This window comes from Elgaria multicarinata, chromosome 1, assembly GCF_023053635.1.
Source record: "Elgaria multicarinata webbii isolate HBS135686 ecotype San Diego chromosome 1, rElgMul1.1.pri, whole genome shotgun sequence".
NCBI lineage: Eukaryota > Metazoa > Chordata > Lepidosauria > Squamata > Anguidae > Elgaria > Elgaria multicarinata.
The window spans coordinates 39,815,568-39,828,838 of NC_086171.1; the positions used below are offsets into that span (position 1 = coordinate 39,815,568).

General features: G+C 47.2%; 1 protein-coding gene across 1 annotated transcript in view; it reads right to left on the reverse strand.

Moving 5' to 3' along the window:
- LOC134413434 (sodium channel protein type 5 subunit alpha-like) overlaps nucleotides 1–13,271 on the reverse strand; it is a 74,086-nt gene that overhangs the window by 42,829 nt on the left and 17,986 nt on the right. Inside the window, exons 9-10 of the mRNA XM_063147609.1 lie at nucleotides 10,438–10,585; nucleotides 4,004–4,147 (exon numbers count right to left, since the gene is read on the reverse strand). Of these exons, the coding sequence (XP_063003679.1) occupies nucleotides 4,004–4,147; nucleotides 10,438–10,585 (292 nt within the window). The remainder of the gene's footprint in view (nucleotides 1–4,003; nucleotides 4,148–10,437; nucleotides 10,586–13,271) is intronic.

Below are 13,271 nucleotides of genomic sequence, written 5' to 3' on the forward strand. Positions count from 1 at the left end.
CAGCTGCTTCCTAGAACAGACATTTTTTCAAGTAAGCATTATTAGAAAAGGAATGGAGAATGAAACTGCCAGTATCATACCGCCTTTATACAAATCTATGGTGCAACCACACTGAGAATACTGTGTACAGTTCTGGTCACCATATATATAGAGAGAGAGCTAGAAAAAGGGTAGAAAAGGGCAACTAGATCGATCAAGGGGCTGGAGCATCTCCCCTATGAGTGAAGCGTACAAGATGTGGAGTTGTTTAGCTTGAAAAAAGGAGGCTAAGGAAGACATGATAGAGTTATGCAAAATTATGCCTGGGGTGGAGAATGTTGGTAGGAAGACATTTCTCTCCCTCTCTCATAATTCTAGAACCCAGGATCATCCTCTGAAGCTGATTGGTGGGAGATTCAGGACAGATAAAAGGAAGGATTTGTTCACACAGTTGTTGTTATTATTATTATTATTATTATTATTATTATTATTATTATTATTGATATACCAACCCATAGCCAAAGTTTATTTTATTTATTTATAATTGCATTTATATCTTGCCTTTTTTCCTGCAAGGAACCCAAGGCAGCATACATAATCGTCCTCCTCTCCATTTTATCCTCACAACAACAACCCTGTGAGGTAGGTTGGGCTGAGAGTCTGTGACTCACCCAAAGTCACCCAGTGAGCTTCCATGGCTGAGCAGGGCCTAGAACCCAGATCTCCTGACTCCCAGTCTGACACTTTAGCCACTACACCACACTGTAGTTCTCATAGTTAAACTATGGAATTCGTCTCCACAAGATGTAGTGATGTCCACCAATTTGGATGGCTTTAAAAGTAGTTAGACAAATCTCTGGAAGAGAAGGCTATCAATTGCTATTAGTTCTGATGGCGATACGCTATCTCCAGTATCAGAGGCAGTATACCTATGTACAGCAATTGCTGGGGAATATGAACAAGAGGGCGTTGTTACAGTTGTGTCCAGCTTGTGAGTTTGCAGTCAACAGCCAGTTGCCCAGTGTGTGAACAGAATACTGGACTAAATGGACCCTTTGTCTAATCCAGCAGGGCTATTTGTGTGTTCTGATGTCCCATTTCCCATTTCTCATTTCCCATTCTGATGTCCCATTTCACATACAAAAGTCAACTGGATTGGCAGATTAATCTGTGATGACAGGCCAGCATTCTCCACTGCACCTGAAGGAGGCTGGTTAACTTAGGGAGCACATGGCAGGCTGAACCCAGATCTAAGGCCACAGCTAGACCTAAGGTTTATCCTGGGATCATCCAGGGTTCGCCCCTGCCTGAGTGCTGGATCCCCTGTGCGTCACCTAGGGCGTTGCTAGACGTACCGGGTGTTCCGTCGTTGAGGAGCGGTGAAAGCGGCTTTTCCCGTTCAGCCGTGACGCCTCATCATCCACACCTGCCTTCGATTTGTGGCGGAAGTTTGCGCCGGTTGTGCTGCTGCCGCCGCGAGCACGGTTGCGCAGCCACACCGGCCTGATTGCCGCGGCTTTTTTTTTCGCTCGCTGCACGGTTTGCGCACGTCCGAAAGACCGCAAACTTGCGCAGCCGTCAGCGATGCCGCCGCCGGCCCTGGCGGCGGCAGCGGCGGCAGTGCCAGTGCCAGCTGAAGTGCTGCTGGTGCTGTTGAGGGTCAACATTGATGCGCTCACTTCCTGATGGGGGTCGTGGCGGGTGTCATATGACCCGAGGTCAATCGTCTGCATGGCCACTCTGTGCCTACATCTCCCATCATGCCTCTGAGGTGTCGGCGGCGATGACCGCCTCTGTGCCCTGTGCCCCATCCCAAGGAGCCAACCCACATCTGGCCGTAGCCATGGCAGCAGCCCACAAGCAGCTCTGCCCTCTGCCAGCCTGGTACCCACACTAACAGGCAGCGTACAGCACCGCCATTATGCGGCCACGGTAGCTGCCCACCGCAAGGAGTCACCAGCCACTTTTCCGGTCCTCCGTTCCTGCGCAAACTGTCACTGGGGAAATAAAAAAAAAAGCCGCTCCGCCGCGCTGCCCCAGCTGGCGGACTGCGCGCAAATGGCGGAGGCGGCTTGACCGAAGCCGCTGACCACTCCCCCTTAGCACGCCTTTTCCTGCCCAGTGCGGACCGCAGTGACCTCACATCCTCCCACACGTACTCCGAATTACCGCGGGACAGCAGGAAAAGGCGTCCTAAAACTCACTTTTTTAAAGTCGGGAGAAAGAGGCTTCACCGCGGGATAACGGCGGATCCTCGTGAACGTCATCTGGAAGCCTCGACGTGACTGCGGAAGGTAACGCGCGCTAGAGCCTCGTCTAGTAACGCCCCTGGATGAACAGGTTTGACCCCTGGGCGATCCAGGAATAAACCTTAGGTCTAGCTATGGCCTAACACGCTACCCTAAATAGAACATTTATACTAGGGCTGTACAAGTGCCTTGGATGAATGTCCGAATCCGAGCCGAGGCAGGCTGATTCAGCCTGTCTTGCCTCATTTCCGAGGTGGTTCTGATTCAGCCCGAGGCGCCCCAAAACCGAAGCTGATCAGCTCCGAAGCTTCAGAGAACCTCAGGACGCTTTGGAGCAGCACTGGGCCGCTTACCTGCTGCCATTGCCTCCGCCGCCTCGCTCCTTCCAGCTGCCGTCATCAACGACAACGACGACGAGAAGAACCAGGACGTGATTTTAAGTTTAGTACCTCTATGGCCACAAACTACGGTGGCCATAGATGTACTAATCAGAGCCACTGTGATATCTTAAAATCACGGCCTGGTTCTTCTTGGTGGTGGTGGCGGCAGCAATGGCAGCAGGTAAGCAGGGAGAGTGGGGAAAGGGAGGCTTTTCTGGGTGCTGGCTGCACAGCACTATCACCGGCTTCTGTACGCAATCTCCAGCTTCCCTGCAAGATCACCGGCTCCTGTGAAAGATCTCGTGGGGAAGACGGCAATCGTGTGCAGAAGCTGGTGATCACACTGAGGAGGCAATCATGCTGGAGAAGAGGAGGCGATTGATGGTGGCGGTGAAGAGGAGGTAACGGTGGTGGCAAGGCCCCGGTATGTTCAGCCCTCCCATGCACTGGATGCTGGGAGTTGTAGGCTGCATGGGGGCCTACCAACCTAGGTCGGTGCAAGAAAATGGCGGATCCACCATAAAATGGCCTCCGTGCTTCGGACTTCCGAGTCCAAGGCCCAAGGCTTGCACAGGCCTCGTTTTTAGTCTTCTTTCGTGGTTGTCTGCTGCATAAAATACCCATTTTATGTTTTGTTAACAGTAGCTTTTCCAAGAGTTCTATTTCATATGGGAGATTTGCTTTATCCACCTATTTTAGTGACTAGGGTAAGGGAAACTGTTCCTTTCTTCTAATGTGGAAGCCTGCCTCTCTGCTGAGACTTTAAGAAACTTTACCAAAACATGTCCATAAACCATCCTGTGCAATGTAATCTTTTGAGAGCATTTTATTGGAAAATGGCATATAAATCCTCTAAATCAATAGATCCAGGGTGCTTTCAAATGGAGGGCATTGAGCAGCAATTCTGTCTTTCTGTCTTAATTAATTTTTCGTGGGAAGAAAAAAGATGAAGAAGAGGTGGGAATACCCAGAAAGGTTATGACTGGGAGATGTTGTCATCTGTAACCCCTGTAAAATTCTGTGAATGAACCCGAGCGATGGTGCTATAAAAGATTCATCCGGAAGCACCCAGAACAACCTGTATGGATCTAACAAAGGAGAACATGGGAGAAACGTCACATTCCAAAAGATCTCATCAACCAATACCAGCCAGAGGTTTCAGCATGGTTACTGGCACCACCACCAAATCCATTAACTGATTTCATTGTATTCATCTGTTTACGTTGCAATATTTTTCTCTTCTACTACAGAAAAAGTTTACTTAATTATTATGATAGAACTATACAGCATTAATCATTAAAAAAGGGTTAGTATTTGTAGTGACACTTTTTTTCTTTTACAAACCTTTTCCTTCTTTAATATTTTTTTTGCTTCTTGAAATAACATCTCCCTTGCCTTTGTATATTCAAGTGTCACTTTGTTTTGCTCTTCGTACGCCATGGTCACAACAGCCAGGATTAAATTAAAGAGGTAAAATGAGCACAGAAAGATGATGATCATAAAAAACATGACGTAGGTTTTCCCAGATGTTCTGATAACCTGTAAGTACAAAGTTAGCGATTCTGAGATTCTAAAATTTAAAGCAGTATTAAAACAGTATTAAAACAGCCTCGTGTGGCACAGAGCGGTAAAGCAGCAGTTTCTGCAGCTGAAACTCTCCCCACGGCCTGAGTTCGATCCCAGCGGAAGTTGGTTTCAGGCAGCCGGCTTGGGTCGACACAGCCTTCCATCCTCCCGAGGTCAGTAAAATGAGTACCCAGTTAGCTGGGGGAAAGGTAATAACGGCCGGGGAAGGCAACGGCAAACCACCCCGCTATAAGGCCTGCCAAGAAAACATCAGCGAAAGCTGGCATCCCTCCAAGAGTCAGTAATGACTCAGTGCTTGCATGAGAGGTTCCTTTCCTTTCCTATTAAAACAGGATTGATCCGTTACATGTACACATTGTGGTAATTTTAGAGGCATGGCCATGTTCATTCATTCCAGGAAAAGCAATAAAGAATTTTGCAACACCTTAAAAAAACAAAAAGAACAAAGAACAAATGTATTATAGCGTAAGCAAAACCAAAACACACGAAGGCTGCAGTTGATAATAACCAATTATAAGGAACGCCAACAGGCACACAACTGCATAACAATTTTAACAATTAAATCAGACAATAGTAGTATCAAGAGTCAAAATAATGACTTCTATTTTATATAATTATATCAATTTGAACAATTCAATCCTACAAAATTGTAGAGATGACAAAACGTAAGGCAAATGGTTGCCTTTTTTATATCTTAACAATAAAATTATAACAGACTGAATTATATTTTTAATGTACTAAGTTATTAATTATTATAACAGGATTCCGGTTATATTTCCCGTTTCGTCATTATTTCAGACTTAACAGTCTACTAGCATTCAAAAAAACTATAAAGACTGATCTCTTCCGGCAGTTCTATCCAGTGGAATTTTAAGATGTTTTTAAAATGTTTTTTAGGATGTTTTTAACAATGTATATTATGTTTTAATTGAGTATTTTGTATTTTATCCTTTATTGTTTTATTTATTTATTTATTTATTTATTTATTACACTTATATACCGCTCCCATAGCCAGGGCTCTCTGTTCCCCGCCTCAATCAAAATGGAGAGGCGGGTAAGAAATAAAATTATTATTATTATTATTATTATTATTATTATTATTATTCCTCAGATGTACAGTCTTTCAAGTCGCCGCATGCCATCAAGAGCTGTGGGGGTGTAGACAGAAGGTAGTCATTCCAAAATTACTTCCAGTTTACAGGCAGGGAAATTCTTTCTTTTGCCCCGGGTGAAAATTCTTTAGCTTCCAAGCAGTGAACAAAAGTGGTATATAAAAGGCAGGAGCCACACCAAGCCGGATATAGTGGTATGAAAGCGGTATATGGTATGTGTCAATGGGACCCAACTGTTGTCAGTGCACTTCAATACCACTATAAAGCAGTCGTATGGCTCCTGCCTTTTATATACGGCTTTCATAGTGTAATATCCTGCTTGGTGTAGATGAGGCCAGAGCTCACTTCATCAGAGGCAACACTGCTGTAGAAATGGCAAAGCACATGCAAACACAGAGCCATATTTATCTGTTAATGCTCCTCACCCTACCAATCTGTCGGCATGCTCAAAATCGCTAACAATATCAAAACTGCACATAGTGATTACATCAAATCAATAAATCATGATCACTTCCTACTGAGGTTTAGACTCTCGGCGGCCTTTCCCCTCTGCAAGGGTGGGGGGCCTATTAAAATGGTCCGCCCCCGGAGGCTAATGGACTCCGATGGATTCCAGAGGGCTCTGGGGGATTTTCCTGCTGGTATGGCCGGTGCTCCTGTCGAAGCCCAGGTCGCTCTGTGGAATGCAGAGATGACTCGGGCGGTTGACACGATCGCGCCCAAGCGTCCTCTCCCTCTGAGCAGAGCCCGGTCAGCTCCTTGGTATACACCTGAGCTGAGGGCGATGAAGCAAGAGGGGAGACGGCTAGAACGCAGGTGGAGGAAGACTCGTGCTGGGTCTGATCGAACACGGGTTAGAGCTCACTATCGAGCCTACTCTGTGGCGGTGAGGGTGGCAAAGAGGCAGTTCTTTTCCACCAGCATTGCGTCTTCTCAGTGTCGTCCGGCGGAGCTTTTCCGGGTGGTTCGCGGCCTGTTACACTCTGGGCCAGGGCGAGAGATGGTGGAACCCTCGGTAGCACGCTGTGACAAATTTGCACGGCACTTTGAAGATAAAGTCGCTCAGATTCGTCATGAATTGGACACCACACTTAATGCAGCTCCACTAGTAGAGGTGTTCAGAGCGCCGTCCGGTTCAGTTTTATTGGATGAGTTTCAGTTAGTGAGGCCCGAGGATGTGGACAAGGTGCTTGGCCAAGTCCGGTCGACCACCTGTGTGCTTGACCCTTGCCCCTCATGGCTCATTACATCAAATAAGGAGGGGATCGCCGGCTGGGTCCAGGAGGTTGTAAATGCCTCCTTGAGAGAGGGAGTGGTGCCGGCCTCTTTAAAAGAGGCGGTAATTAGACCACTCCTGAAGAAGCCTAATCTGGACCCGGAGGATGTTAACAACTATAGGCCGGTGGCTAATATCCCTTTCCTGGGCAAGGTGCTTGAGCGGGTGGTTGCAGGACAACTCCAGGCACTCTTGAATGAAACGGATTATCTAGACCCATTTCAATCGGGCTTCAGGCCTGGTTTTGGAACGGAAACTGCCTTGGTCGCCCTGTGGGATGACCTCTGTCGGGAGAGAGACAGGGGGAGTGCGACCCTGTTTGTTCTCCTGGTCCTCTCAGCGGCCTTCGATACCATCGACCATGGTATCCTTCTGGATAGGTTGTCTGAGCTGGGAGTTGGAGGTACTGCGTTGCAGTGGTTCCGCTCCTACTTGGATGGCCGATTCCAGAAGGTGGTGCTGGGGGATTATTGCTCTGTGCCATGGCACCTAAGCCATGGGGTTCCACAGGGCTCTATCTTATCCCCTATGCTGTTTAACATATACATGAAGCCGCTGGGGGAGGTTATCCGGAGATGTGGACTGAGGTGTCATCAATATGCGGATGATACCCAGCTCTACCTTTCCTTTTCATCAAACCCAGGTGAGGCAGTGGCTGTTCTGAACCAGTGTCTGGGCACGGTAATGGACTGGATGAGGGCTAATAAACTGAGACTCAATCCAGACAAGACGGAGGTACTGTTAGCGGGTGGTTCTTCTGTCCGGCGAGGTGATGTTTGCCCTGTCCTGGACGGGGTTGCACTCCCCCTAAAGGATCGGGTCCGTAGTTTGGGGGTGCTCTTGGATCCAGAACTGTCACTTGAGGCACAGGTGAACTCAGTGGCAAAGAGCACCTTTTATCAGCTCAGGCTGATATACCAGCTGCGCCCTTATCTGGACAGAGATAGCTTAGCTACAGTTATCCATGCTCTGATAACCTCTCGTTTGGATTACTGCAATGCGTTATACGTGGGGCTGCCTTTGAAAACGGTCCGGAAACTTCAACTGGTGCAAAACAGGGCAGCAAGGTTATTAACAGGGACTGGCCGGCGAGATCACATTACGCCAGTCCTTTTACAACTTCACTGGCTGCCAGTCCAGGTCCGGGCCCAATTCAAAGTGCTGGTATTAACATTTAAAGCCCTAAACGGTTTGGGGCCAGGTTATCTGAAGGAACGCCTCCTCCCATATGTACCTACCCGGACCTTAAGATCATCTACAGGGGGCCTTCTCCATGAGCCCCTGCCAAAGGAAGTGAGGCAGGTGGCTACTAGGAGGAGGGCTTTCTCCGCTGTGGCACCCCGGTTGTGGAACGAGCTCCCCAGAGAGGTCCGCTTGGCGCCTACACTGTACTGCTTTCGTCGCCAGCTGAAGACCTTTTTATTCACTCAGTATTTTAACACTTAATTTTAACTTAAATTTAAATTTTACTGTTTTAACTCTGTATTTTAATCCTATATCAACTTTGCTGTGTGGTTTTATCCTGGTTGCGCTTTTTATACTGTATTTCGTAATTGTGTTTTAAACTGTTGGGTGTTTTACTGTGGTTTTAATTTTTGTGAACCGCCCAGAGAGCTTCGGCTATTGGGCGGTATAAAAATGTAATAAATAAATAAATAAATAAAAATTAAAAAAAGGAATCAAAACAATTCAATGGAAAAATAAAGACTCCTCCCGCTGACTCGCCTTAAATGCAGATGTATTGTGTTTTTAGACCACTGTTTTTGTTGCAGGTGTAGCGAGGAGCTTTTAATTGTATTTTATGTTTTTAATTATGTATATGAGCTGTTGGAGGCAAGGGGCTGGCCGTGAAAGGCAGCATCAAAACACCATAAATACATGTTTGTCAGCAACCCACGACAACAAATGAAGAGCTAATTTTTACTTGTGAAGTTAATGACCCTGTTTAGAAGACACACTGGGGCCTTAGCTAGACCTAAGGTTTATCCCGGGATATCCTGTGTGTCATGAACAGGGATGACCCTGGGACAATCCCGGGATAAACCTTAGGTCTAGCGAAGGCCTAAGCCATGGTGGTTAAGCATTTTGAGCTAAACATTATGGCTTAGCTTGTCATGTGAACCATTCCTAACCATGGTGGTGGCTACATAGCCACAGTTTAAACATGCTCACTAACCATTGGCTGCAAAAAGGATTAGCAGCCTAACCATGGCTTAGCGTGTTGTCTGAACAGACCCATTGTTTGATTAGTGTACTAATACATTACTTGTGCTAATAATTTCGGCTATAAGAGAAGCAATTCCTATTCATAGAGCGGAGAATTAAATCAGCCAGATTTTAATTTATATGAGCAATGTATCAAATATATATAACAAGAAAAATGAAAATTATTTGATCTGGTAAAACAGGTAACAACTAAAGGCATTGTCAAATTTAACAGTGTATTTTGTACTGTCCGTATTAAACTAGTGAAGATGGGAAATATACAGCACAGGAAATTAAAGCAATATATACAACATTTACACTACCCCAAGTTTATAAAGGCTTGCACACACAGAGAGAGAGAGAGAGAGAGACATGGCCGGCTCTAGGATAAAACCCACATGTATAGTTTTTTAATGGTTTTTAATGCTTTATGTGTGTATGTTCTGTGTTTTAGGATTTAAAATTTTGTATACTTGTTTTTATCTTAATTTTAGAATTTCTGTAAACCGCCCAGAGAGCCCTGGCTATGGGAGCGGTATATAAGTGTAATAAATAAATAAATAACTAGTGCCCTGGGTTAAGAGTACATTTATTTATTTATTTATTACATTTCTATACCGCCCAATAGCCGGAGCTCTTTGGGCGGTTCACAAAAGTTAAAACCATAATAAAACAACCAACAGGTTAAAAGCACAATTACAAAATACAGTATAAAAAGCACAACCAGGATAAAACCACGCAGCAAAATTGATATAAGGTTAAAAATACAGAGTTAAAACAGTATAATTTAAATTTAAGTTAAAATTAAGTGTTAAAATACTGAGTGAATAAAAAGGTCTTCAGCTGGCGACGAAAGGAGTACAGTGTAGGCGCCAGGCGGACCTCTCTGGGGAGCTCATTCCACAATCGGGGTGCCACAGCGGAGAAAGCCCTCCTCCTAGTAGCCACCTGCCTCACTTCCTTTGGCAGGGGCTCACGGAGAAGGGCCCCTGTAGATGATCTTAAGGTCTGGGCAGGTACTTATTCGGTGCCCCTCCCTTGCCATGGTCAGCTTTGCAGGGCTACCCAGAGGGTTTATGGGCCCTGGTGTAGCTGTGACGTTGGGGGTCCCGCTGTTGCCCCCTACAAGGACCCATGCATATGTGTACAAGCTGGGGCCCATGTGCGAGAATTCTTGCATTGTGCGGACCGCATTTGAAGTGTGAAGTGCTTGGTAACATTGCCTCAAGGCAAAGCTGCATTCCAATGATTTTTACGTAGTACAAAAGACAGCAAAGTGGAAATTCAAAAAGAAACCTACTTCAAAGTCAATTTTTCTAGTTAGTACCCAAACAACCTGTAGAAACTTATTGGTGGTGGAGGGGGGAAGGTTACAGACACCTGCGTGTTGCCACCCTAGCTCACTGCAGGCAGTACATTTTAAAAAAAACAAGCCACTGAGCTCAGCTGGGCTCCTCCCTCAGCTCACGGCCCCGGGCGACCACCCAGCTCACCCACCCCTATGGCCATCCTTGCGGGTGTGTATATACATGCACACACATTCTTCAACCAAATAAATTAAATACATTTGTGTAAAACGTTGATACCATTCTAGGTTTTAAAAGACATAGAGATAGTTCAGCCAAATAAATGAAAAACAGCACTTTTACCTGGTGATAGAGACGTTCCCAGCTATCCTGCGTCATCAGTCGGAACAGTGATAAAAAGGCCCATCCGAAATGATCGAAGCTTGTGTATCCAAAGTCAGGGTTGTCTCCACGTTTTTGGCAAGTGTAGTTCGCCCCACATTCAGCCGTTCTAGTAACACATCAGACATCGTGTCACTGATGGCTTTCAAGCAAAAGCGATTTCACTCTAACTGCTTTCCTCACTAACAACATTGTTTGTGAACCCGGATGTTTACATTGTCACACGAGCTCACACCACAATTCTCCAGAGCTCCTGGGGTGCAAGAATTTTACCCAAGGTAAATGAGCTCAGTGGAGATTTCTGGTTTGTTGTGACATGCGTTTGATTTATACAATAGGTGGGGGGTTCACAGCAATCCCTCTCCAGCGGATGTTGGCGCCACCAGCAAAGGATTCTTGCAGAGAGGAATTCAGTCAACCTAATGCTGGATCAGACCAAGGCCATTGCTAGACCACGGGTTAGCCCAGGCTAACACCAGGGCTCGCCCCTATGCATCCAGATGATGCACAGGGGATCCCGGGGTCAGCCCAGGCTAAACCCTCCCTTGACCCGGGATAACCGGCACTGGTTGTAGCCTGTTATTTCCACAGCCCCCGGTTTCGCAGCTTTTCCCGGCTACGTGGCTTACTCGTGAGTCGCTGGGAGAAGCCGAGCGCTGTGGCCATCGGGCCGGGGGTGGGGAATCGTGGCTGGGGGGGCGGAGGGGGCATCGGACATGGCGGGTGGATGATCAGGCGGGCGGGTGATCAAGTGAGCATGGGGGGCGGGGGGCGATTGGGCAGGGGGGGATTGGACATGGAGGAAGGGGGGAAGGAGAACTGGGCCGGGGGGGGGAGATCGTGGATGAGGGGGAAGGAGATTTTTTAAAAAACCAACAACAACCCACTTACCTTTCCTGGCTCCTGCTGCCACTTTAAAAGTTTTTTAAAAAAATGGCGGCCGCGACGGCTCTCCTCCAGAGCTCATCGCGGCTCGCATGTAAATAAGGGCGAGATCTCGCGTTATTCATAAGGCGAGGTCTCCCCTCCTCTCCCCCAGATTTTCCACCAGGTCTAGCAAGGCCCCAAGTGTTCATCTAGTCCAGCATTCTGTTCATACAGTGGCCAACCAAATATCAAATATCAAATATGTTTATTAGGCAACCTGTGTAGGTTTTAGCCACAATTACAATAAAAGGAGAGGGGGGGAAAGAAGAAAAATATTCAATCAATACCATATTTCCAATAAAAGGTGAAGCCCGCTTGCCACACTGGGTATAATAGATAAGTTAAAAATTGTAAATAAAATAAACATTCAGAAGGGGGAGCAAAGATGTTTGCAGGCACAGGATTATTAAGCAGAGTAGTTGGCCTCTAAGGCCTTAGCTAGACAATGAGTTAGCCCGGGTTGATACCCGGGATCGCCCCTGTATGTCCAGATGACGCACAGGAGATCCCAGGCTCAGGCAGGGGTCGAACCTCCCTGCCCCTGGAGTAACCGGAACCGCTTGTGGCCCGGTATTTCCCACATTCTTGGGCTCAGCCCAAGACAGCAAGTGTGTGGGCTGTTCCGTGGTTTCTCTCGGCTTCAGCGATTACTCGCGAAAAGCCAGGAGAAGCCGTGCATGGGGCACAGCGCTCCCCAGGAGAAATCGGGGAAATTGGGGCCAGGGGGGATCGGGGCTGGGGGGGAGAGATCAGGGCGGGGGGGGGGATCGAGGAAGTTTTTCTTTTAAAAAAAGTACTGTTTGTCACAGCAGCGCTCCTGCAATGCTGCCCCTTGGAAAAAGAAAAAATGGCAGGCGCGACAGCTCTCTACTAGAGTCACTTCGTCTAACATCAAGACAAGGGCGGGATCTCGTGTCATTTACAACACGAGATCACCCCTCCTCATGCCCGGATTTCATGGTAGGTCTAGCAAAGGCCTAAGTCTCTTCTGATCTGGGCTGCTTTTACTGCAAACCTAGCTATGCTTATCAAAACAGGCCTTAAAGTATTTGACAGGAGGTGTGTGATTTTCTCAGCATCCTTTAGGGCCAACCAGCTGCCCATGGGAGGCTCCTCTTGGCCCAATTTCTGATGCGCAGCAAGTATAGTGCAGTGCCTCCCACCTCCTCTCAACTCCACCCACTTGACCCTACAGTGGACTCTGGGATCTGTCAATTCTGATGTTCCCTCCCCCTCCGACAAAGGTTGAATTCCCAGTGAGTGGGGGAAGATGATCTCAGAGCCTGGGCCTCCTGTTCAATAAGCTCCTGGGAAGAGTCTTCCTTGGTTCCTGGAGAGTCTTGGAGAACATCCTCCCCCACTTCTTGTCTAAGCTGAGCTTCTTCTAGTTCAGCCTCCAAGTTTGAAACCAAACCAGGCAGCCCAGCCCCCATCTTGACAGCAGAGCTCCACCCACTGATGTCTTTAGGCCCATGGAGGGTGGGGTTTGGGAGCAATCTGGCCCCCAGACCCGATCCGCCCATCATCTCCACCCATCATCTATGCCTCCTTGGACCATCTTAGCTCCCACTGAGACACATCACTTGAATTATAGGGTTTCCAACCATCTTTTGCCATGTCTTAAAAGGCATTGCTGCAGGGCCACCAACACTGATAGCTCTACTTCCAGAAATTTTAGAGACAACAATTGCAGAGTTAGAAATGAGGGGTCTTCTTCACTAACTGCCATTCTAGAACAATATGACTAGGCTTCAGTCCAAAGAGAAAGACAACATTTATTAAAGTGCTGTCCAAGTGTGGTGTAGTGGCTAAAGTGATGGTCTGGGAGTCAGGAGATCTGGGTTCTAGTCCCTACTTCGCCATGGAAA